The 25,931-nt window shown below is 39.9% G+C and overlaps 1 protein-coding gene across 2 annotated transcripts in view; it reads right to left on the bottom strand.

The window, feature by feature from the left end:
* The window catches only part of LOC122416061 (connectin-like), a 182,205-nt gene that overhangs the window by 31,300 nt on the left and 124,974 nt on the right, over positions 1-25,931 (bottom strand). For both annotated transcript variants that reach the window (XM_043428732.1, XM_043428733.1), the window contains exons 3-4: positions 20,335-20,892; positions 19,708-20,201 (exon numbers count right to left, since the gene is read on the bottom strand). In XM_043428732.1, the coding sequence (XP_043284667.1) occupies positions 19,708-20,201; positions 20,335-20,882 (1,042 nt within the window). In that variant the 5' untranslated portion in view covers positions 20,883-20,892. The remainder of the gene's footprint in view (positions 1-19,707; positions 20,202-20,334; positions 20,893-25,931) is intronic.

Below are 25,931 nucleotides of genomic sequence, written 5' to 3'. Positions count from 1 at the left end.
CGCGAGGGTGGGAGTAGCAAAAGGGAATGTGGGGAGGAAAGTAGATACACGGGTGCATTGCGAAGGAGAGAACGAGACGGAGAGTGGCAGAGAGAAAGAGAATTGTGGTCACATCTACGATATTTCCAACTTCCTGTCCCGTAATCGGATTCGATCTCGTGCTCTGTGAATCGACCGGAAATGGTTACAGGCTCGAACGGGGAGGTCGATGCTTTCATCCCTTTTACAATCTATCCGCATAGTATATCGTCTCCAAACGTTTAATACGATCCAGTCCCAGTCTACATGTACGTGCAGAATATCTATTTACGTACGTATGAGACATTCCATCTAAAATCGATGAGCCGCTAATTAGTTATTCGCATGCTTCCGTCACCCCAATTGGAAGTCGTCGGATTCCGTAAAATTAATGGCACTTTCACTCCATCTGAGAAAATCCATCAATTTAATAACATGACCAACATTTTTATCATTCGGGATCCGCATTCGCTGGTGCGATCAAATGGCCTGTGCAGGTGAAAAAACGTCCTGCTGAGCCGCAAAGCCAGTTAATCGTGATATGCAGAGGGAAAATGTTCCGCTCCATTTTTTCCCGATGTGCCATTTATGAAATATTCATTTACAAATGGATCCCTATCCGGTGCATCCGGACGCTGAGCCCCGCCTATCCGGGCTCACGTTTTCACGGCTTTCCACATATGCATCTCCAACTCCCATTCGGAGGGGCAACGCGTTGGCCTTTTTAACTTATTTTTGAAACTTCGTCAGAATTAAGTCCATCGCGAAGGTGTATTTATTCCCTGCTCAGAATCACAGCTTCGTAGCGGTCAACTGATTCGTTGATCAGCTCGAACGCAAGTTTCTCTGCTAATTTGTACACAAAAACTGGAGCCAGTGCACCGTCGATGCACTTATGCATCGGGGAGAACGATGACCATCGGGAATCTCGTCAGGATTCCACCCTCGCACGCGTCCCACTTGGGACGCATAGAGATATAGAGAGATGGTCTCCTCTCTTCGTGATGAAGACTCGACCGCGTGGCGGCCTCCGGGATTCATCGATATTCCGGGAGCATAATCTCGGCCATGGGAACATCTGGGCGTACATACATATATATCCAACGAACTACTTCGTACGAGAGCTTATTGAGAACGCAAGGGAATTCCTGTTGCGATCAATTTCTCTCTCGTGTATAAGGGACATGAGGGAAAAGTGAAGTGCGATAACGCCCGAAACACCCTTAGACGTCCTTGCCAAGCCCACTACCATTAGATATGTATGTCATGCCTCCGCTATGGGCTGTTCCAAATGAAATTGAACAATCTCAGGCGTAGAGAGGAATTTCTTGGGGCAGCGTGATTGGTCATAAAAAAACAATTTACAAAAAGGTCATTCCCTTATCTCAACACAGGAAAATAAAACTTTTTGCAGTGAGAGTTTCTCATTTTCTGCGAGGGCAAGGAAAGTATCGTTTAGTTGAAACACGTTGAGGACGCTGGGGCATAAATGAACGTTGCAAGATATGTAAAAACAGGCTTTTTTCAAATTCTTCTTGAGACAGAATCAGCGAAGTGAATGGAGAAAAAAGTTTCGTTTTTTCCCCATGAAAGTTTCACGATCTCACGGGAAGAATGGAAAAAAACGTCGAGCTCCCGAATTTTATTAATTTTTTATGAGCATGAAAATGACGAAAAATGAAATGATCTAACGAGTGAGAAATACCGATATTTCTCAGTTCCCTTTTTCTTCGAGACGGAATTCTCCATTCATATTATTCTGAAATTCGTGTGTGCGAATGCAGGATCATTTACATAATTTCAACATATTCTCCATGGTTTAGACCTGCTTTCCCAGACGACCCTTACTTTTTATTCGATACTTGAATATCATCTGCCAGTGTCCATATCCATTAAATGAAATAAAAAATATCATGTACTTTTTTAACCGGGATTATTCGAAGTTAAGGATCTGTCAAATGTGAAAAAATAACAAAACAGTAAACTGACGCAAATTGGTGGAAAAAAATGATTTTTCAAACTCTGTACTCCCATCTGGATAGTTGATATTTTTCGATGGATGGATAATCGAAACGAGAGATAATCTATCGTTGAAATTGTTTATTCATGCACCTTCTCGAATTGATTGTATACCCAAAGGATTTCGTCCTCCGATCCATCGAGCAGTGAGAAAGCGGGATGCATGGCACTCTCGCGATCATTGGTCGACCGCAAAAATCGTGACCAGAATAAATCAAGCGTATTTTCATGAGATATTGCCTGTGTATAAGTCACGCAAAGTTTCGTCAACACAGGGATACGTAAGGGAAGGACATTTTCGCAGATTAAAAAGATCAGGACGAGAGGGAATCTTCGTGAATGTGAAACGTGACTGTTGTATGCAAGGAAATCGAGTCGACTGTACCAGTGTGCACGCTGGGGCAGATGTTTATTTCATTTCCTATTTGTTTCTTTATTTCAGATTCTCTTGTACAGCTTTCGTTTTTCTCTTGAACATATATGGGGTGTCTCATCGTCTCTGATTATCTCGGTAGCTCGAGCTCAGGCTCCAGCTGAGTGCGCAGAAGTGATCTTTTTAACACGGCTTCGTTCAAGAGCCATTTTGATAATTGATTTCAACAAAACTGTAAACTCTCGTCGACTTTTCTATCACACCGGTTGGAGATAGAGGAGAACTGGGTGGGACCGAGATGTTGTCGAGAAACATTTTCATGAAAATTGAGTGAGGGTGTTCGCTCGTCTATTGTAGACAATTCATTCTTATATGAGCAGATTAAGACGGAAGCATTGAAGCTCTCGCCTTACGTTTAATCCTCGAGAGCCTCAACGTTTCTCAAATCGCTCCGAGAATGAATGAATTTTTCCCTTAGAAAACTCATCCTACACGGCATCGGTCCTGAGCGTCAAAGCTTCCTCTCCGATGTTTCGCTAGCGCAGAAATTTATGGCCTTTTTCAACTTGAAAACTCATCGATTCGCTGCACAGCCAAGTCTAGATTTATAAAGATATCGAACCTTCAGACTCGCAATTCGTACTTGAACTTCGTCGCTCACTGAAACGATCATTGGTGTTCGGACACCCTGTATACGGACTATTTATACAGCATATTATATTTTCCTTTCCCCATTTTGAGCCTCTTTATTCTTTTTTCTACTTTTTAATCCTTTCGCTTATACGACACGCCGTTGCGCCTTCATCAGAAACGAGGGAGAACTCCCTCCTACAGTTATGCTGGCCTGGCGTGCCAAGCAGTTCGGTAAAAATGCGGGGCGAGGTGCGGTGAAGGGGTTGAATTCACTTCATGTACCTCTTCCTCTACCTCAGTGGTTCCGATCCCGCACGTAAATGTATATAGACATGCAAACGTCTGATATCGTTCTTTTTCTCTGTATGACGGGATCTCTTCAATTTATAAAAAGGCGATTCTCCAATGTCCATTGTTTTAAAGCGCGCGCGCGCGCGCGTGTGTGTGTGCACAATGGCGCGTCTTGACGCACGAGCCACATATGGCGTTTTTCTGGGGACGATGCCGTTGAGGCAAAGCCCTCGAATTCAAACGTGGGAAATATTTCTCGATTGAATTGATCTTTTTGCAACTATATTCACTTTTTTTCCGTGCGCTTCATTTTGTTTTTCCAACACTTTTTTCAGTTATTCCGATCCTTTTCTGCGGCTGAAAATTCCTACTCGTTTTTCGTCTTCTTTTTTTTCTTTCTCGCTGCAATGGCCATTCGTCGAGAGACCGAACTCCTGGAATCGTGGATTTATCGGCAATTTATCGCTCCCCCGTACTTACCCGCGAAGCTTCCGCGCGATAGCAAACACGCGTATAATACTCTTTTTTTGCTTATATCCGTGTACACGGAGTGTTATTTGTGTATGTACTCGGTTAATTCCATGCTACGTACGTTTATTTATGTGTATGCATAAATCGGATGCTCATAAGTAGAAAAATTCGTTTCATTAAAAGAGCTTGACCAACGACCCCTCGTTCTGTGGAAGCGCTTATTTTCAAGACATTTTTTTCTCCCATCAATTGCGAGGTGAGCCAAAAGGCCAAAATGACAGTACAGTTTCCAATACAAAATTGGAGCTACGGGATAATATAAACAAATAAGAAAAAAGGGCTGAAGGAAGGAGCAAGCTTGTGAAATTCCAGAACTCTCTCGCTTTGCTTTTTCCTCATTTTTTTCTCTCTCTCTTTTCTCCTTTCTTTTTTTCTCTTCCTATACACTCAGATCCATTGGAAAAGCATTCTTGCGAATTGCTATATCACGGCTGGTTTCCACCGCTCTGGGCTTAACCAGTGTTATTAATTGTTCTGCGGTACACACGGGCAACCGAAGAAAATAAAACAAAAGTCAAAATAATTAAACGGCCAAAAAGAAGAGTATCAAATGGAATAACGATGCAAAAAATAAATTGACAGAAAGAGAAAGAGCAAATTTCGGCTCATTCGATCTGTGCTTGTATTTCTTTTGGATCTGGAAAATCCGCAAATAAACGTGCTAAATATAAGGCAAATGCAATGCTGCGGAACAATCGTTTAATTTATGCTGCTCCGTACCGTTGGAAACCACTGTTTTTTTCGGTTTTTTCATAGATCGCCAGCTCTCACTCTTTTTTTTTTTTTTATTTCTTTGAGGAACGAGATTTTTTTAACGGTTCTGATAAACTTTTAATTCGTTATGGCTCCATTCATGTTCGCTTCGCGTTGAACCTATAACCGCGAAAACGTTCGCGTGATTGAATTTTTTTAAATTCTTTTTTCTCGACCGGCGGTCTCAGAAAGTATCAATTAAGCTGTGAAAACGGGGCATATTTATGTGCCCTCTTTATATACAATCTCGATGAGCTCTGTGCATTGGCTTCTACACGATAAAACGAGGGTTATATAAACTTTTTTAATATTCCAGACATATTGTTGTTTTTTTTAAAATTTTTTTTTATTTTTAATTTTACTCTCTTATTACGACGATTGGGTTAGTAAAAAAGTACGTTAAAAGTAAGTATTAAAGTTTCAAGACGGATATCAGTGCGAAAAATAAGATTTGATCCTGTTTTTGATATTACAATCCAGCGCAAAGTTGTAAAACTAAATTATCATCGAGTTTGTCATACAATCGAAGCGCAAAAACTCATATAAAAAATCCAAATGACTGCCCGTTAATCAAGTGATATTTGTGAGCATGATCCATCGATTTGTTCATCCACGAAAAGTCGAATTTCCCCTCATCCGTCATTTTGCATGGCCGAGCAAGATAATATGTTATCCTCGTAAACCAGACGTTAATCATACTCATGGAAGTGACAATGGTTTTTCAAGGGACAAGAAAACACGGAGGTAGCCCTTTGCCGAGCTGATCGATGAACGCCCCCGTTTTTCGAGCGGTCCGTACAGCGCACCCTTTTATTACCCCCTACTACGAAACACACGTTGTTCTCGAGCGATCATTCAGAATTAGCGGAAGAAACGGAGGAGAGGGGAAGGAGCTTGTCCCATCTAATCACAATTTTGAGGGATAATCCGGCTAGGCCACTCGAGGGTTGACAAAATTATTACATTTTCTGATTTAATACATGTTTTACTGACTTCTCAAAGTCCGCTTCGTCACCGAGAGCGGGAAAAATATGAACGTATTGCTCCTTAACATACATTGAGTTAAAGGGGGAGACAAAGCGGGGTCAGGATTCGAGAGCTGTGCGAAAACTTTGCCGAGTGTGAGTCGTGAGTGTTGCAGAGTCCTTAATCCCGAGAGGATTTTTTGAACTAATAAGAAGGGAGAGAAAATATCGACTGAACAGAGGGCGAAAGCTCGAGCGACGAAATTGAATCTTTCATAAATAATGTCTTATGAATCCATTACTCTGCTTTCTTCCGCGTAATCAGCATCAATTTCCGTTACAACTGCCAATTGTGATTTCGCATGGTATTTCGTAATCTGCATTTTTTCAGGGGTATTTTATTGAGAATTGAAAACCAGAGGATAAGGCCAACGTCAGAGTACGATGTACTAAAATTTTCATTCCTTTGTTTCCTGTCGTATAGATGTTGAGGATAAATCTTGTGGATACGTATTAATGTCGACACAAATTGAAAGGGAATGGAAGGTCTACAATCTTACGGAAGACCTCTCACGCGGATTTCACTCACTTTAAATTCTCTCGTCAACCGCAGTACTCACCATTAATGATATTAATTTGTTTGACGAATATGATAGTAAAGTGAATTAATTCATACATAGCGGTACATTCGAGGTTAGATTTTCGAAAATAATTTCACAGCAGATGAAAACGAGAGTAAGGTATATCCGAGAATTTTCGTCGATATTTCTCTTTCATAAAATCCTAGCCACTGAAATTCTACTCCCTTTACCAGCTTCGGTATTTATTGAAAATCAAGTGCTTTGAATCGAAAATTGTAGGTCGAAGATTGGAAAATGTTTCTCCCTGAGTCAGAAAAGCCTGTATGGATATGGATAAGAGACATGAGATCGAGGTGGTGCAGAAACGAGCTTGTCCATCGGGCAGACGTTGCTGTTATCCCTACAGAGGCACTGCAGCTTTTCTCCCTTTTCTCTCGCTCTATCTCTATTTTCCTCTAACCCGGTTCTTCTCTCTCTCCAACCGACTATCCATGGTGTTGTGTAATAAAAGCTCCACTGCTCGTAATACGCGCCCAGGAACGTCGCTGCTCCCTGGGACAAGCTCGTTAAGATGATCCGACAGTAGTCCTGTGTGTACAGCATGGATTTTCGGTCCACACACATACGTCAATCTGCGCTTGGATGAAACACACTTTTCCTTTTCTCTCTCTCTCTTTCTCTCTTCCTCGCTGTTTTTTGTACTTTGGGGAGGGTCTACGGAAGCTGTCACGGTCATCCCAGGCTCTTGCTTCCGTACAGGTATAACGAAAACCCTTGCTCATGTGGTTTTGTGGCGCACCTCGAATCTACATTAAAAGCGGTAACCCAAAAAGTCAACCAGCCAATTGAAAGGATTTTAGTGTGCAAAAAGAACAGGAAAGCCACAAAAATACTTTATTTTGCAGCCAACCGGAATTCGGCAAAAAATCATAAACATTCCGACGCAATGTACATGCAGAGGAAAAAATTATTTTTTAAACATTTGCAGTTATGTCGTAAGTTCTCATTTTATAGCTGTAATACATTTCACTTCGTCAAATTCTTCATTCGTATTTTGACGAGTGTGTTGTTCAAATTCGGAATAAATCCATAGCTATATTTCGAATAAATACTAATTGCCAGAAATGCTCATTGTCCGGTCGAAACTGACGTTTGAAAAATGAAAGAAGTTTCATACAAAGATGAGAGAAAGAGTATAACAGAGTTAGGCGGAAGCGAGGTAAAAATAATTTTTTTTTTCAAAAAAAGTATCGCCGTGTATCATTATCTATTATAAACTCATGAAAGGTCTCTTTAAAATAGAGGGATCTGTATATTTTTGTTAATAAAAAGCGTGAGTTGTGCGCTGGTAAGAGGTAGCAAGGTTTTCGCAATTATACGAGTCAGTTTTTTCTTTTTACGAGCTTTTTGAGAGTTTTGAAAATGAAAAAAAAAAAACACACACACACACACACACACAGCAACAAACTTCGTGTTTGCTAGTTGCAATAAAATAATTGTGTACAGCATACTCAACCAGAGTGTATACCTTGATATATACTAAAAACGAGACCACGTACACGCAGCTTCGTATCTAGTGGAGTAGTACAACTAAAGTATAAAGCGAAAGTGCCCTTTAAAAGAAGAGAGAAGGGTTGCAACGGCTGGATAAAACTTGCTCAGTATATATATCGACGGAAAGGTGAAAGGGCTTAACGGGTGGGGTCCGAATGCAGCAAAGGGATAGGATTTAAGCCCTTCCGGGCGGTCGGTGTCGATATAAGCAGACCTTTTCCCTGCACATAATTGTGCAGATTCTTTATACACATATATATTTACGCGTATATATAGTGAGATTGCGTTGAAACGTGAGAGAGAGAGAGAGAGAGAGAGAGAGAGAGAGAGAGAGAGAGAAACGGCGATCGTGGCACTTAAACCTGCACGCAGCGGAGATAGAAAAAAGGGAGAATTCCTTTCTTTGCCGCAACCGTCCCCTAACAAGACGTCTCTTGGTCTCGCACGTGACCTCACGGTTTATTTTCTCCGCCCCTTGAGATCCGAGCCCTTATTCCCTCTCGTTGAATATCTCGGGGCAAGGCAGATCGAGAGAGTTGCTGGAGAGACAGAGATAGTGGAGAAAAAAGGAAACGTGTGTACTTAAGTGCCAAAGAATATGTAACATTTGTATACAGATGGAGCAGAGAGAAATTGATGCCTGTATTATTCGACGGGGGTGGAATCGAGAGTAAGAGAGAGAGAGAGAGAGAGAGAAAGAGATACATGAGAATCTCGATAGAAGGCGTTTGTGTGCATACTCGATGAACTCGCCCCCATCGCGAGATAACTTCAATCCCCCTGCGTTGCTCGCAATCCCTGCATGCAGAAAATCTCAGTCACTCTTTTATACGGAGTTCTATACGTATGTCTATACATTGGCACCACGTTGATGTTATGTGTGAAGCGGTGTACGTACGAAAAGGAAAGGGTGGATGAGCACGCTATCGTTAAGTCTACCGACACGGCGTTCACCCGTTTTATTTATCGTAATTGTCATTTTAAAGCCGTTATTTATCGTTAGTATTAGCTCTCGGCACAGGAAACGAGAGTCGCGGAGCGAGAGAGGGAGAATGGAAGAAAGAGGTAAAATATGTCGAGAGAATGGGACGAGGGATTATCGACACGCGAGAAGTCAGACCACCCTGGGAAAATCTATGTTTATACATAGATTACTACACATGTATATACGTCTACAGATAGGTCAGCCTATGTAATACATAGGTTACGTATATCGTGAATTATAACTTTTGTCACGCGCTCTCTGCGGCTTTTCCCATCATCCAGGCTATTGCAGATAAAAATAAAACTTTTGTATACACTAAGTAGTACATAATATATTACGTGGGGCTTCAGTCGTGCGAATTTTATGGCTTGCAGAGAACGTTATCTCCCAACAATATATGGACGCATGTACATGAAATATTTATATAGATGACATGCATTAAGGACGCTGTACGTCCCAGCGCGGGTTCAGTCGACGCGTTAAATGAATCTTTTATTAATGGGCCAATCTCAGGAGATGCGGAAACGCGCGGGTGCAGAAACATATTGATGTTTTAAGTATTTAGAAATTTTTATTCGAATATTTCTTGTATTATGGAAGGTATCGAATAAAAAACATTTGTATCACGCGGTACGTAAATGGACGTAAACGTAAACAAAAAATAAAAATAAACGTAAACCCCCATTTCCGCACCTCGTAATATAAAATTTCGTATAACACGCGTACGAAAAACTTTTTCGGACTCGTGTGATTGCAGTCCTCGCCTTCGGCTCGGCCAGCAAACTCACACTCGTCAGAAAAAGATTTTTCGTCCTAGTGTTATAATGTACTATTTTCATAAAGAATCGATTGTAGGAATCGATTTAGGAATTTTTTACGCTCTCGTCGAAATAAATTGTTGCGAATGATCAATCGACGATTTTTCTGACGATATATATTGACGATCGTAAAAAATATTATTCATTTTCGCTTTTTTGTTGTTGTTAAATTGAATTCAAAGATGCGAATAATTCCAGGCCTTGGACGATTTGATGAAGAATTCCTTTTAGTCAAACGATATAAATAATTTATGCAAAATAGCAGAGGGCTCATTACTCTTTGACGACGTTTTTTCTGCTTACGATATAATGTAGCCGAGTGAATTTCTTCTCGTTTCATCCAAGACTCTGAATTCCTTTTCGAAAAGCTCTAATGGAAACTGCACTCGGACATTGCCGATCTACGGAGGCACGTACTTCGCCATTTCTCGTACTTTTTTCCCCCGGAATCTCCCGGCTCTTTCGAGCTTGATAAAAATCTCTTTGAGACGCAATAGAGGAATTCTCATCGAACTTGCTTTTTTTACCCAGTATAATCAAAGAACTCAGGCAACAAGAAAATATTTCATCGCTATTATCATTATGATTATTCATTTAGCTTATCCCGAGTCTGACTCACTGCATCCACGAACCTGCTCTATTCTTTTGTGTACTCAGATATAGTATTTTCATTTAAATCATCTTTCGTATAGAGCGAGATAAATGAATATTGTAGAGGAACGTGAATTTGATTTCAATTCCGGCCTCGTTATTTCACGCTTCTCAAGAATTCATTAAATCATTATTAGATTTATTAGTTTCGAATATTCTATTGCTCATTATGATCGTTCACACAAATCGTTAATTTATTGAAGGCTGCTAGAACATTGTCGGTTCACTATCTAACTTAAACTCGTTTAAAAGCTCAAAGTTTACCTTTGAGAGATTGATTATCCGATCAAAATTTCATTCCAATAATTGGATTCATTACTCGCCAGAGCTGCATGAGGTCACTAAATCGACAGTTTTATTTATTTATTATTTTGCTATAGGGAACCCCGTGGAACGGAGGAAAGTCTCGAATTCTATAGAGCTGTGAGAACGACGACCCCGCGCCCTTCGCGTCGTCAATAGCAGACTGTGAAACCCCCTCGCTCTCGCGAATTCTCGTGACCCCGAGGCGAGACGGCTGCTTTTGAATTCCTGCATATGCACCCCGGGGTTTGTATTGCACGCGTCTCCATATAAATCGGGCCGTCCCCATCGTCTACCGGACCCGTCCATCCCCTTTTCCGTATCTCCGTATACACGTATCCCGTATGTACGCGTCACGCTGCCACGGCGAATCAGTTAACCAGCAATTAGTGCATCTCTCTCGAAAATCATTCGCTCCAAACATGCGACTCGATGAGAATAATTAATCATGAATAATTCTGTGAGGTTATCTATAGAAACTTTATTTCCTCTAACTAGTCCATTGCTCATTGCTTTGCCCGTGAATCTTGCAGGTTTCTACTGCGCCATTTTATTCCACATGCAATATCAAGTTTTATATTATTTTTTTATTCTGTAACGTTTTTAAAATCGTTCACATTTAGCTCGAGCTTTGATGATGCATGTTTCGCTATATTCGTACGTAAAATATCAATATTCTATATTAAACTTGATATCCCATTTATCTAATGCTTTCGATGAAAGATTTATGTGAACATGCATTACTCGCAGTGAGGTAAAAATCCCAATTTTTATCAATACTACCGAACATTGGTTGATGCAACCAGTCGAGAAATAATCTGTCGATAGTAATCGGATTACGGTTCGATCCGTTCAACATTAATGCTTCGAATATATACATGTGGCAAGAAGAATTAACTGAATCCAAAAAATGGATAGATTTGAATGAAAAGTACTTCAAGATACAATTATTTATTTACTTTACGAACAAAGCTATTTCGTTAGCCTGAAAATTGCATAATGCGTTAACGCGGAATACAAAAATGATGAGGGTTCCGAGTCACGGAAAATTTATCATTCGATCGGCACTCTATTGCTGTGAAAGAATATGAAGTCAGAATACAGAAAAATTTATCAAGACACAGCAAGATTACGAGACCCTCATGCAAAAGTTCTTCAATGATTATTCTTTGCATCGAATTTTGGCATTGCACAAGTGTCAAGCTCTTGTTGAAAACTCTGTCCAATAAAATGAGACAGCTAATGAAGGCTACGAAGAAATAAAAAATGTGGAGTAATTGCTGACAAAGGCTTGACATACGCTGTGATTCCAGTTGAATGAATTCGAGCTTAAACGCTTTATCCCATTTCACACTCTTTTTCCACTGACTTGCTCGATTGCATAACTAATTCATTGATACCGCGTCACTTATATCTTTAAAAGCAACATACACGGAAACGTTTCTCTTCAGAATTATGCATTATACACGAAGGATCCATTCGGTGAACGTGTAGAGGAAATTTTTGACCATTCGCTGTGTATTTACAGGTAAAATCACAGTCTCAAACTCTAAACAAGTAACAAAGCTTTCAGTAGCTTGAAATAGTAACGCGGGTGTCAGATGGGGGCAGGGGAGAGGGTGAGGCGAAAAGCCAGGCGCCACCACGCGGTCAACGTAATATGCTGGATGTGGTGTCGGGTGGCTAGCGCAGACGACGGCCCTCTCTCAGTCCTCGTTTATCCTCTGTTTCTCTCTCCTCTCTCTCTCTCTTTCTCTCTCTCCCTCTTTCACTCTCCTGGACGTCTGTATGCAGCATCAAGGATGCCTAACACCGGTGGCTCTAACGCTTATGTATTATGTATAACACCATCCCGCCATACAGTCCGCCATGATATTTCCCGTGAATAACGCATACACGTATCGTTAATATTCCAACGTTGATTATTAATCCAGCAGGTGTTGTCGAGTCACCAGACGACTAGTCAATTTACCTCGTTTCTGTATATACTCACCTTTTCTTCGTATACATACACAGTAGCTCTTTATTCTGGACTTTTTGGTCGAATTTATGACCAGCCGAGTTTCCTAACTTTTGCAGTGATCCTTTGGAAGCTCGGCCTTATCAGCAAAGCCGAGAGTCCGAGAGAGTTCAAAGGTCATTTACGTTGGCACCTTATTAGTATAGTCTTGGCAAACAATTCTTGGAGCACACATCCACAAATCTCATCTCCCTTTCTCAAAGAATTGAGTACCTAATAAATCGACTCGGAATAAGCTTTCACAATCTTATGAATAAAGAATTCTGGGTAATGGGATGCAAACAACCACTACGTTTAGCTTATGAAAAATCGGCTGTTCCAGATGACGCTCAAGTTTTACAATATTGAAGTCCAAAGAATTGAACGAAGAAAAAATTTTGTAATGTTCGTTTCGTTGGATTTCAACGTTGCAAACTTCAGCATAATTCTTCAAGTTTCGTATCAGTTATAATAGCACAACATCCGGTTATAGCGTCGAGATTTTTTTGCAGATTCCTTTTACAATTGGTTCATCACCTTTTTTGAATAATTCGATCGATTGACGAATTTAAAATGTTAGGGCAGAACACTTGTTAATTGTCAAAGACGATCCGATTTGTGAGATGGATGAGAGCCGAGGACATTGAAACCTCTGGGGTACTCAGGCTCTCTGAAGGGCGGCAAATCTCCCGAAGGCATTGAGAAAGAGTCGAGAGACAACTGGCGTTTCTCTCGAGTCACATATCTCTCTCGATAGTTTCCGCCTGCTCGCTTCAAGGCTTCGAAACGAGTATGTTTTCTTTATCAATTCATGGATACTCAAAATGGAAAAACGTCGAAAGTGCAAGCTCCTATGTCTCCACACCGATTGGAAAGTCTCAACTGCCAAGGGACTCTCGAAGAGTAACGCGTGTCTCGCTGTGTGTTGTGTTTCTCTCGCGATTGCCACTTCTGTTTTCTCTCATGCGACACCGTTACATGCATCAGCCGTTCGATGAGATATTTAACGAGAATAATGTGAGCGTTGTTATATCGTTCAAAGAACCCGGAAATGTTTCGTTCATCGTGCTTGATAAATGGTCGAATAATAAATGACAATCGAGCCCACTTATCGCTGAAGGCTTAATACATACTCGATTACGTAGCGCCTGCGCATTAGTTTTTCTCCTCAAGCATTTATAGAGGCTAATTCATCAGTCGATTGGTCTATAATCGTACACAATTTTCATTTCCATCCATTTGAGAAACAGCCAGCAATATGTCTCTCTGGATAATTTGCGGATAATTTTTTTTTCTTTCGAAGGCCCTCGCGTTTCGATGTTCATTCGATTGTTATGCACATCGACGATCAAAATCGTAATGTATATATTTACACGTCCGAGTATAATGATCGAAGCCCTCGCGAACTCCTTTAATGTGATCGCGTGTTTGGCGTCGGGACAGATAAGTGAAGAAATTGATAAATTGATGGACGCGACATTGAATGAACATTGTCAGTCGCTAATGGCGGGAATGACGAAGGGCGAAGCAGGGTGCGGAAGGAGAAGCGAGCGCGAAAGAGAGAAGAAATAACGGTGCGAGTTGGCGACAGCCCATCAGGGAAAGGGATGGAGTGAATGGAGATGGCTGGTTGTATAGTTACGAGAAGAGAGGAAAACCTAGTTACGCGTTGGCAGCACCACCATTGAGTACTTTGCCAGTGTCCCTCATGTCCTTCCTGTTCGGATATGCGATGCCTCTTGGTTACGAATCACAAATGTATTTTCCCATTTTCATCCACTTTGAAATTTCCTTTCGGTCTCAATTTCATTTCGCTAATTATCATTCTTTTTTCATTATGTATTCCTTCGAGAGTGAATTAAATCTTCGTTGAAAGTTGATAAAGCTTCATATCGAACTTTTGTTCGGTTTTAATTGCCTTTAAAATATTTCAAATCTCATTGGCGAGTACAAGAGGCAAAGAAAGAGGTAATTTTATACTCGACTCTCGCGTTCATAATTCCATGAAAATTGCTGCAGAAGTGGATCGTCATTGATAAAATTCAGTTTTTTTCGCATATGCACCTTTCATGCAGATGTGTTCGATTTGCTTTTCATTGAATTTCAAGCGATAGACCACTGCTGCTAGTAGGTTTAAACATATATTTTGATGAACTTGTTGCGTTGACTCTGATTTATCAAGTTAAGGACGACGAAACGTAATAGCGTCCTTTGTTTATATCAGACGATGATTGTTCTTCTTCAAATAAACAAAGTTCTGACCCTGTTTCCAAGGGATGTTTTATTAGCTAAACAAAATAACTTGAACCAAATAAAAAATAGTGCCCACAATATTATTTCCCTTTGTATTTCCCTATTGATGTGAAAACTCGCGATGATCGAATGTACGTTTCATCAGATTGTATATTCGATGGTATCGAATCATACACGAGATGCGCTCGACTGACAGTCGAGAGAAATGTAGAGGAAAACTCAGCGAGTATTCTCCATTTATTTGCTTTCTTATTTTCTTTTTGATTTATCTGTGAACATAGCTCTTCGCTATAGTGTGTCACTCTGAAATTTGATTAGGTAAATAATGTTGAATATTCCATCGCAGCGAAGTGTATCGAAGCAAATAAATCGACGTGTACTCATAAATCTATATAGCACGTGAACGTGTTATATATTTATACGTGTAACACATACGTCAGTTGGTTACGGTCTGGAAAATGTCATCGTCGAGAAGAGCTCGCAGTGTGACTGTGTCGCTTTTTCTACCCTCGTCGTACTCGACGTCACGGTTTTTCGATGTGTCCGTTTATTTTCTCGCTTCATTTTTCACTCTCGTTAGTATGATCGAAGAGATTTATCATCTGCTTTGTCCCAATCACATCGACGACATTGAGTACTCTGTCTTCCTTCCTTTTCCTCTTCCCCTCGTCGCCCGCCCTCTCTCGTTCTCTTCCTTCAGTGAAATAGAGAACCTGGAGAAGGAATCGATACTCTCTCGATACCGGCATTCGAGGCATCTCGGGTTCTTCAACACTCTCGTGTCATCATACTTGAAGCCCATGAACATACGTATACACAGATATTTCATATCGACGAGTTGTGTTCAGTATCGAGCTCTTCGCCTCCCATTTCTGCGTGCCTTATTCATTCTTACTTCACGCTGATACCGAATCCTTTTTTGTTTCCTCACGAATCCTTATTTTTCACTCGCAATCTTGTCAATCGAACGAAGCAATTTTCTAATGAGGAAAGTTGTGGGGAGAACAACATTTATTGTATGCTTGCATGTTTCCAGCTTTCATTATTTCAGGTTGTCTTGGCTAGTGGTACTCGGGCTGTTTCTACTGATCGTAACTCTCGGAAAAAAAATCCTGATCTATTTCGCATCGATCATTCCGCTTCATCTTTGTGGTCCAGCGATCGAGATGCCCCTAAATATTTGATCAATATCAAAATTATCTCATGGGAAGAATAAAAAATGGAAGAGGATTTTTCTCTTGGGAATATCCCGATGTTGCTGTCATGTAAATTTATTAGGGGGTGGAATTTGAGGAAGTATGCGTGGGATACTTGGAATCTTTAGCTGCTCGCTCTTCGCATTCACAATTACACAGAATATAAAAAGTGGAGAAAGTTGTCAGTGTTTACGACGTAGCTTACTCCAACTTTTGTGAGTGGCTCGAGTACGTTGCCCTCATCTTGAGAGTTCAGTGAAAAATTGAAGAAAAAACGCACCTCTCAGGGGAGAAGTGACATGGGAGTTGAAGGAACATTGAGTGCTGGAGAAAAAGGGATGCAAATAAAGGCCTGAGTGGTGACGGTACCTTTGCTAATACGAGCTGGGAAAACATCGTCACAAAAACCCTCGGAAACTCTTATGATCTCTCTCTCTCTTTCTCTCTCAGGAAAGCCCAGCATCTACCTTTGAATATTCATGTTGTGATTGTTTGTCCGGGTATTTTCAAACGCAAATCGGGCTTTCTTCAGGTACACTCAGGTTTTTGTAGGACTGCGGATAGTGAAGGCTTGTTTAATATTAAATTTCGTCCGGGATTAAAGGAGATCTGTAGCGCATGATAGCGGCGGGTGGAAAATTTATTTGCGCTTGAGAATCACTGTAATAATATGAAACGAGAATAATAGAACGAGAGAGAGATTTGATTTTGATATTTTATAATGCCCAAGTAAAACTGAAGGGCAATTTGAAATTACAATGTATAGCAATTAAATCTTATAATTATTATACGTAAGTTTAAATTTAACTTTGCAAGTAATCCAAGGAATAACATAAGGTTATCGTATAACAATATTCAGCATATGCGTAGAATCCCTAGTAAGACTACAATTAAAAGAAAACGCACACTCTCTCAAATTTATGAGAGAGGAGAGAGAGGAGAGAGAGAGAGAGGGAGAGAGGAGAGAGAGAGGAGAGAGAGAGAGGAGAGAGAGTGAGAGAGAGAGAGAGAGTGAGGAGAGGAGAGAGAGAGAGAGAGAGAGAGAGAGAGAGAGAGAGAGGAGAGGAGAGAGAGAGAGAGAGAGAGAGAGAGAGAGAGAGATATTTTTGATATTTTATTTATTATGCCGTAGTGGAACTTTTAAGCAAACATTAATACAATCAATAGTCTATGTCTAAGTTTAAGGATGTTTGATACAAAAGTCTAAATAATTAGAAATTGATCGAATATGGTGATATGTTCTTCAACATCAAGTGTGAAAACACAATTTATTTCAAAATTTTCTTCTGCTTAGTTATCGAATAATTACGCATTAAAGCAGATTTCTTATGCCCGGAATATAAACGCTATGCTTATACACGTGAACTTTAGTGATCAATTACTGGATAACTGTACAGAAGAAAAATCTTAAAAAATTTGTATTGTCAAATTTGGCACTAAAGAATATGTTTACCAAATTTTATAAAATTCTGATCATTTTGAAATTTTTTATGTTTTTAGCATGGTTTAACACGGCAACATTGTATCGCCTGTACCAAATATCCTTAACTAAAAATATAAAACTCAGAGCAGGGTGAATATTAAAGTACAAGAATCTTGTCGAATAATAAATCGACAAAAAGGATATTATTTGAGGATAAGTACAATATTTCTTGGGTATAATAAACCCAGGATATAAGTGGAATTCAATACCTAATACATAATAATATAAGATAGAGAATTAAATATAATTCGCGCTCAGAATCAAGTAAAAATCTGTGGAGTTTCAAGAGAGAGAGAGAGAGAGAGAGATTGATTGATTGATTGATTAATATATTTATGCCCTAGCATAGCTTTGGGGCACAGAGTACAGAGAATTACAAAACCATAAAATAATAGAGTAAATTGAGATTGAAAATGAATGAAATTTTTGAATGAATTATATAATTATTATTTTTTTTTAAAGTGACAATGCTCAAATTAAGCACATAGCCGCAGAGTAAAGTAAGTAGTAACAGTAACTAGGTCTATGTAATAATAACGTGAATGGCACAATTGCGTAGATAGGAAAGATCGAGTAACAAGACAGCCAGACAAGCTAAGATACATAAGCAAATGTTCAGAAAATGAGTAAGAACACAATTACGAATATAAATATATTTATGAGTATAATTAAGTAAAATAAAAGTTGCCAAGTTGCCAAGCCGGCAAACCGCAATTATAGAGACCCAAGAGGCCTATCGAGCAACCAAACGAAAACTAAGAATACAAGAGACAGATTTGCATCATGAATCAGAATCAAACAGAAACTTGAAGAGTCTTGCTTTCAAGGAGGAGAGGGTAACCGAAGAGGTGATAGAGGGTGGTAAGGAGTGCCAAAAGTACGCACCCGAGAGGGCAAAAGAATTTTGAAGAGTGGTTGTACGGAAGTACGGGATCATGAAGGAAGGAGGCGAAATACGACGAATTGGGCGGAACGGAGGAACAGGCACGCGTGTGAAGAGTTCACTCAAATAGACAGGCGCAGAACCGTTAACCACGTGGAACATGCTTATACCTAAAAAGTAGCGTCGGCGTGAGCATAAGCTAAGCCAACCAAGTTCACGTCTATAGGGGGTGATATGAGTATCATAACGTAGGTTAAAAATAAGAGAGAGAGAGAGAGAGAGAGAGAAAGGGAGTCCATTAGACTTTGGTATGTGAACGACGACGAGGGCTAAAACTATAGTAACGAAATAATATTAGCGAGAGATAGCGAACGAGAGAAAGAGAGAGGATTACAAGACGTCAAGGGAGGAGGATAGAACAGTTGGCGCTACAACTTGGTCGGCTGTTGTTTGCTGACAGTCGTTCCTAGTGAGTGCTAGTAATGGGGAGTAGAACGAGACAAGTACAGTTCTGATGTTCTCAACGATTACATATATATTTATATATAATATGCAAGTTACAAGAGGCACCAACGAACAGACGATTGGAGAATCCAAAAGTTGTGAGTCTATGGAACGCAGTAAGAGATGGAATCCCCTCAGCTAAAAGTGGTTTCCTTTTGCTCAAGAGTCTGATGGCCTGCTTACGCTATATGCATACACAATTCGCATGCCATGCCAGTGAAGACCTCGTTAGAAACCGTCTGCTCTAGAATCTATGTAGTCGCACACAAATGTATCCAAGCTACAACTATGAGTGAACATCGAAACTCTCGCCTTTACTCCCTATAACGAAAAGAGAATTCCCAAGACCACCATTCAACTCGAGTCATCGGCACTGGCACGATAAACTCAGAATTTCACTTGCACCATTAGACACAATGTGCACGTTCTAGGCAAAATCACAGCTTTCGATTATTTACTCTTCGACGCCGAAATGTTTTTGAAATAATTTCAACTGGCACGAGTTCACTACTTTGGGATTTTGTTAAACCAACCAATTGACATGTTCTCTGACGAATTAAAATTAAAAATTTCCTTTTTTAGTAACGTCTCACTCATAATTGTGTCGTTTATCATTATCCCCAAGATTTTATGTTCCTCGATTCGACTCTGATAAAATACTCAAAAAATGTTGACGCAACTCGTGTTGCTCTTCGAAACCTCCGACATGATATTCCAATCATAAAACTGTAAGAAAATATATTTATTCATATATTTTTCGTTCAGTAAACGACGGACGTTCACAGACGAAGAGTTCATCAGGAAATTATACATCTAATAGTCACTACAAAGTGATATGAATGAACAATGATGTGAGCACATGATAAGAAATTGCCAACAACACACTGAAACGGACAATTCAAAGATTGACTTACCGTCCAAGTAGAAATAACTGGTGGCATCGTACAGATTCGTAACGATTGGTTTGATGTTGTCGAAGGTCATGGTCCGAAGAGCATTATCACGAAGATCAAGGAAGTAGACACTGGTCGCTCCAGCCAAGAAATTGGGCTCAAGATTCACCAATTTGTTTTCGCTGAGTCGAAGCTTTCGTAGATTTCTCATACCGTCTAAAGCTTTTTCAGATATGTACTCAATCTGGTTCTGATCGAGCTCAAGCTCTCGAAGCTCTGGCATTTCGACAAAGCTTCGGTCGCCGATCATCGATATGAGATTGCTGCGAAGATCGAGCCTCGTGAGACCCGAGAGGCCATTAAAACTGTCACTCGTTATAACTGAAATATGATTTCCGCTGAGTTCTAACTCTTGAAGTGAGTTAAGATGCTTGAACGCCTTGTCATGAAGGATCGTTATGTTGTTACGATTCAGAAAGAGCTTTCTCAGTGACGGAAGATTTATGAATACATCTCTGAAACAGAAACAAGAACGATTGTTGGAAATGGAGCCAAAGTAAAATGGATCGATAGGGTAACTGGGTCGTTGATACTTCCAGAGGATGCGACTTTATTTAGAAACTCAGACTGAATATTTCGTCGTCTCACCTGTTAACTTCGGCGATGCGATTTTCATCGAGATTAACGATGCTCAGATTCTTCATGTTCTCGAAGGCCCATTTTTTCAACACGAATATCATATTTCTGCTGAGATTTATCTCGACGATGCTCGACATATTCGAGAAAGCATGCTCAACTATTTCATGAATCTTTGCGTACTGAACAGTCACGACTTGAAGATTTTTCAGTTGTTTCAACGCCTGCGTGGGCACGTAAGTAAAACTACCGCTATGCTTAACCGTAAATGTTAGTTTGTCGATAGAAGGCTGTGAAGCAAAGTGCGACCAGATCGGATCGTCGATGTCAAATTTGTTGAATACGACGCAATTAGCATCCGTTGAGTTTTTCATGTGATGGTTGATGCAGTAGCAATAAATCGGAATGTCTCGCCTCTCGAGATCGCATATATTCACTTCTTTTACATCCTTCGTTATCTTCTTTTTGCTCCGGGATTTCGCCAGGGCCGTATGACTCAGGGACAGCAGGACGAACAGACACAGTTGGATGACCAACGTAATTCTCGTTAAATTTTTCATATCGCAGAATCTAAAATCAGACCAATTTATATACAAATGGATTAGAAATGTAGCTTCATTGAACTGTTAGAAATATTATTCCAAAAGTAATGATAAACGTATTAATAAAATCATAAAAGAACGCCAATGGGATTGAGTAATTCCTTCGAAGACAAAAGGGATTTGGCTATTGGGCATCGAAATATGAAATCCCATTTTGTTCTTGAATATACAAATACTCAGAACCATTTAGATCGAAAGAAACTTTTCAGATGAAAATCTCAATTTCATTCCTCAGCTTCGTAGTGAACTTCGAGAGCTTCCAGTAATACTACTCTCGAGGTTTTTTAAGGAAGTTGAGACATTAGAATGAAAATGATGTCATATCGCTTTTAAACCGATTGTATCTTATAAAGTGAAGTGTAAAAAAAAATCAGTTAAATTTTCAGACAGTTTAGGAACGTCGTTGCTGAGAAAAATCAATAACAATTTGGGCCAAATAACATGTGATCTTATGGAAGTCAAGAAACATTCAGTGATGTCTCCGTTAAGAATGATGCTAAATATATGAAATTTTTTGGGCAACATGAGCAAGGCTTGCCGAATAATGTCAATTTTTTCAGATTTATTAGGAGATTTGCCGAGATTATATTAATAATAATCTGTTTCCCGTGCAGTTTTTTGAGGCTAGGATCGTCACCGTTTGTGCTTTCGACTGGGCTTTCACCAGTTTTTCGTCTTTTTTCCCGAACTTTTCTTTAAAATGTACGCAACATTGCCAAACTGTAAACTGGCCTAACTTTTGAAAGGTACAGATGCATGTAAAAAATATGACTCTACACCTTCCTTAATCAACAATCTTTCGAGTTATCAGGCCTAACATTATCTAAAGATATGACTCCCACCTCTACTCTCAGTGTCCCTTTAATTTCAACTCAGCGTCTAATTCAAGTTTATTGCAATATTGAAAATGATATCGTTGTTTGGACGAGCCTAAGGATTAAATAGGGAGGAAGGACTCAATGAACGAAACGAATGATTAGTTATGCAGCTGACAAAAAAATGTTGGAAACGATGCCGAGGCTTGAATTGATCGATCGATCCAAGTTTCTTGACGGGGATTGAAGTGAAGCCAGACAGCGTGAGGTTCTCAGACTTGCGAAGCAAAGCCCTGAGATCTCACGGTTAACGAACCGGTGCGCATGTACAATACGATGCACAAACAACGTCTCTCTCTTGCTCTAGCTCGCTCGCAGTACATATCTGTAGGTTGATGTTGTTGATTTTCTTTGTCCCCGAATGTCGCAATAATGCCGAGCATCTGTATCTGGATCCTGACCATTGGGCTTGAAAGCGACAAAAGCCAGGGCTTGATCGAGCAGAGTACAGCCGAGAAAGTGAGGGTAGTGAAGCAGAGATGGGAAGGAAAGGGAGAACATAGTCGTCGCGTTCGACGTTACTTCGTGGCATCGTCGAGAGGGAGGAGTGTTGATTCGATTTTGCGGTTTGAACACAAGGCAAAGTCTTGATCACCGTTCCTGACCGAGCACTTCCTTCTCTCACCCAGTCTCTTTTTCTCTCCTTCTCTCCCTTGTCTTACTCTACATGCCTCGCCCTTTCTCTGTACCCGACATGCTCAAAGTCTCCGATCGCGTCGTGTCTCAACAACGCGTGTGTCGACGATGCGAACGGGTACGGTTCAATACAATTTGCTTCAGCGATCCAGAAAAAAATAAAAATCCGAGTCTCACGCCCGGTAAGTCAAGTTTACCGAAGTAGCCTGGCATTTCCCAGCTGTAAAAATAATAAAGCAAAGATGTGAAAAGGGTATAGATATTGAGAATGAACGTAGGGGGATGAAAGAGGGAAAAAATGTAGGTTGAGGGTGGCAAAAGCCGTTTTGCGGTTCTTCATGACGAGAGGCTTTTTTCATTGAGACACTCTGAATGGGGGGATCTGAAAACATGCAAAGAGTTATGAGGAAAAGAGTAAAAGAGCGAAGGACGAGAGCAAAGGGAAGAAGAAGACACACTTCCATATGCACACTCGTGCGTGCTTAGGGTTAATGATAAAATATGATGTGTATATACAAACATGAAATAAAAATAAAAATGATTCGAAAGGGGACAAGGAAAGGGTGTTGAGGAAGAGATGCGAAGAGAAGAGAGATCACACAGGAAAATAATAATAATAAAAAGAGAGGGAAGTGACGCGCTCGAACGCCTCCTTGACGGTCTGTTCCTCTTTTTTTCCTTTCGCACTCTTTCTTCGTGCACGAAGAACCCGGAGGGTGAAACAAAAAAGAAAGACGCGAGTCGCCAAGAGGGAGATGGACGGAAGAGGGGATACCGCAGATAGCTTTTCGAACAGAGACGAGACCCTTGCGAATGTCCGTCGGTTTCTCTCGGACTTTCTCTCTCATCTTCCTCTTTCTTTTAACCCCTTGTGTCCTAGGGAGGCTTTGAAAAATTATTCTCTCGAGTGGAAAGTTGCATAATCCACCTCATCTTCACTCTTCTTGTTTTTTTTTTATCCATATAAACAACTCTGGGTTAGTTATCCTTTATTTTTGTATAAAACTTTTTGTTCGTATTAAATTTTAACTCTAGGCACACACATTTAAAACAAATAATGAATAAATGCAATCGTAATGGTGATGAATTCTTTAAATGATAATTAAAAAGGTTGCGACGAATGTTTAAAGTAAATGAATTTAATCGCGATCTGTCTCCTTACATGTATTTTCGTTTATGAAACTTATAAAGAGATTCCGAGATATTCTGATAAAACGTTGAGTTTCGATGTTATCTCTTTCACTTCGAGTTCAATGTGTCTTTTACACGGAAGACCGCTGTACATGTATGTGTATATTTCCGTGTTAGTTGCCGCAGGACGAGTTTAGCTTGCTCTCGTTGTCTGCTATAGAAGAGATCCACAGCTTCGTGTATTTGGGAGCCATTAAAACTTTGTTATACGGAAGACACGAGTGTACGGGAAACAGGGAATTTTCTATCCCCCCCCCCCCCCCCTCGCCGATCTTTCTTTCTGTCTCACTCGAGTGCTTCCTCTTGCTTCCTGTGGCTTTACTTCATTTCGTTATCTTCCTCTTTCTCGTACTGTCTTTAACGCCGGTGACTTTTCCGCGAGCTTTCTACACCGAATAGGGATGAGAGAAAACTGGGAGGAATACTATGAGAGAAGGTCGAAAAGTTCCAAACTCTCGCTTCTTCTCCTTCTCTCTTTCTCCATCTCCCTCCACCCATTCTACCTTCCTATATGGATTCCTCTTTCTCCTCTTCTCTTTCCACACGCAGCCGCTTTGCTCTTTCTCTTTTTCACCACCTGCTCTACTCTTCCTCTTGATCTCCCTGTGCACCTTTTGGCAGCATGTGCAAAACTCAACTCTTCCAGTTATGACCGTCAAAGAGATTTGCCAGCCACAACCCTCACGTACTCACAACCTCGATAAAAGTACAACCAAGCACTTCTTCCATTGTCCTCTCGTACTTTTGCTCCGGCAATTATCCAACGACTTTTACGATTTATTGTTACAAGAGTAACTTTATCAACTTCATGATATTTCTGACTTTTATAATGCAACGTATTTTTTTTTTTTTCTTTTAGTATCAAAAACCAACGTCGCAGGTTTCATTTTCATCACCCGCTTAGGCAACCAGAGAGGTAAGATATACCCAAAAATTTTAAAGAATGAGTGAATTTGAAAGATTTTCGTTTTTGATTAGTACCCGTTTTATATGGATGCGAAAATTGCTAAAACAATTTCGTTACGAAGTTTCGAAAGAGAGAAGCCTTTTATAGATGGATACCAGGTAAATTTTCTCTTCCGCTTGATCACCATCAAATATAAATCATTTTCTACAGTAATTTGATTTTAATACCTTGCAATTTATACTGTCAAACTTATTATTGATGATTCTATTAATGTTAAAACCATTGGGATTCAAGATTTCTCGTCACTCATGCGTATGCATTATCATTTTCAAAATTTTCAAAAAACTTAAGGAAGTTGAAGCGATATACTATATAGAACATCATACGAAAAATACATTAGATTTTATTATTCCAAATTAATGAATTGAAAATTTACGTGAATCTTCTTGAATAGCGCTTAATTATGTGTGAAAAATTTGGAGAGGTTTCACTTCCTAGTAATCGAGATATTCATTGTTGAAAATAACAAGGTTAAACATGGGCCCTTATGGAAGCTTTCAAAAAATTGCAAACTTCAACAATAAATATCTCAATTTCATGATGGCGAATCATCGACATATCCCACCAGAAGTTTAATACTGTCTTAAGCTTACTGTTTAAAAAATTTTAATGTGCAAAGTTGGAAAATAGTTTTAACATAAGATATGCTTCAACCTCCTTAAGCGATGAGACAAACAAAAGATAATAAATGTGGTTTATTTAATTGTAGTGCAAATTTTTATAATTTTTTTCTAATAAGCTTGAGCAATTTGGAGCGGTAAAAAAAATTAATATGATGACGCAGTGAAGGTTGTCTACTCAACTTAGGTCGTCTTTTATATTCAAGAGGGGAATGTATGCTGTGGGTAGCTAACCGTGAATAGCTTGATAACAGGTAAAAGAATGAAACTTGGAGAGTTAGCCTTGGTAACACTGGAGAGAAAGAAATTTTAGTCTCACTCCATCTTCGCGATTCCTCTGGTCCATGGTACGTGTACCCTCCCGCCCAACTAGTCCTCGTCGAGGAAAAACTTTTAAATTAAATTCTTCGAAAATATCACGGATGTAAGTTGGGTGAGGTAACCTCGTAGATTTCGTGTCGTGAAAAGTACAAGAGGGAGATCTCGACCACCCTGCTCGAATATCCCCGAGTATGGGTAATATTAAAGAACAACAAAAAATGATTAATTCCCTGGATTTTTTTACTTACACAAGTACTTTTCCTCAAACTCTCGTTTCCAAGTGTCTGACTTTGCATTCGTTATGGCTGTTGAATTACTAATAAGAAAAATATTAAATTACCATAAAAAAATTTGTATTCATAAATTTGCTCATAATAAATAGATCCCATGACTGTTT

The sequence above is a fragment of the Venturia canescens genome, chromosome 9 (assembly GCF_019457755.1).
Source record: "Venturia canescens isolate UGA chromosome 9, ASM1945775v1, whole genome shotgun sequence".
In the NCBI taxonomy this organism is placed as follows: domain Eukaryota; kingdom Metazoa; phylum Arthropoda; class Insecta; order Hymenoptera; family Ichneumonidae; genus Venturia; species Venturia canescens.
This window is presented reverse-complemented; position numbering and strand designations above follow the sequence as displayed.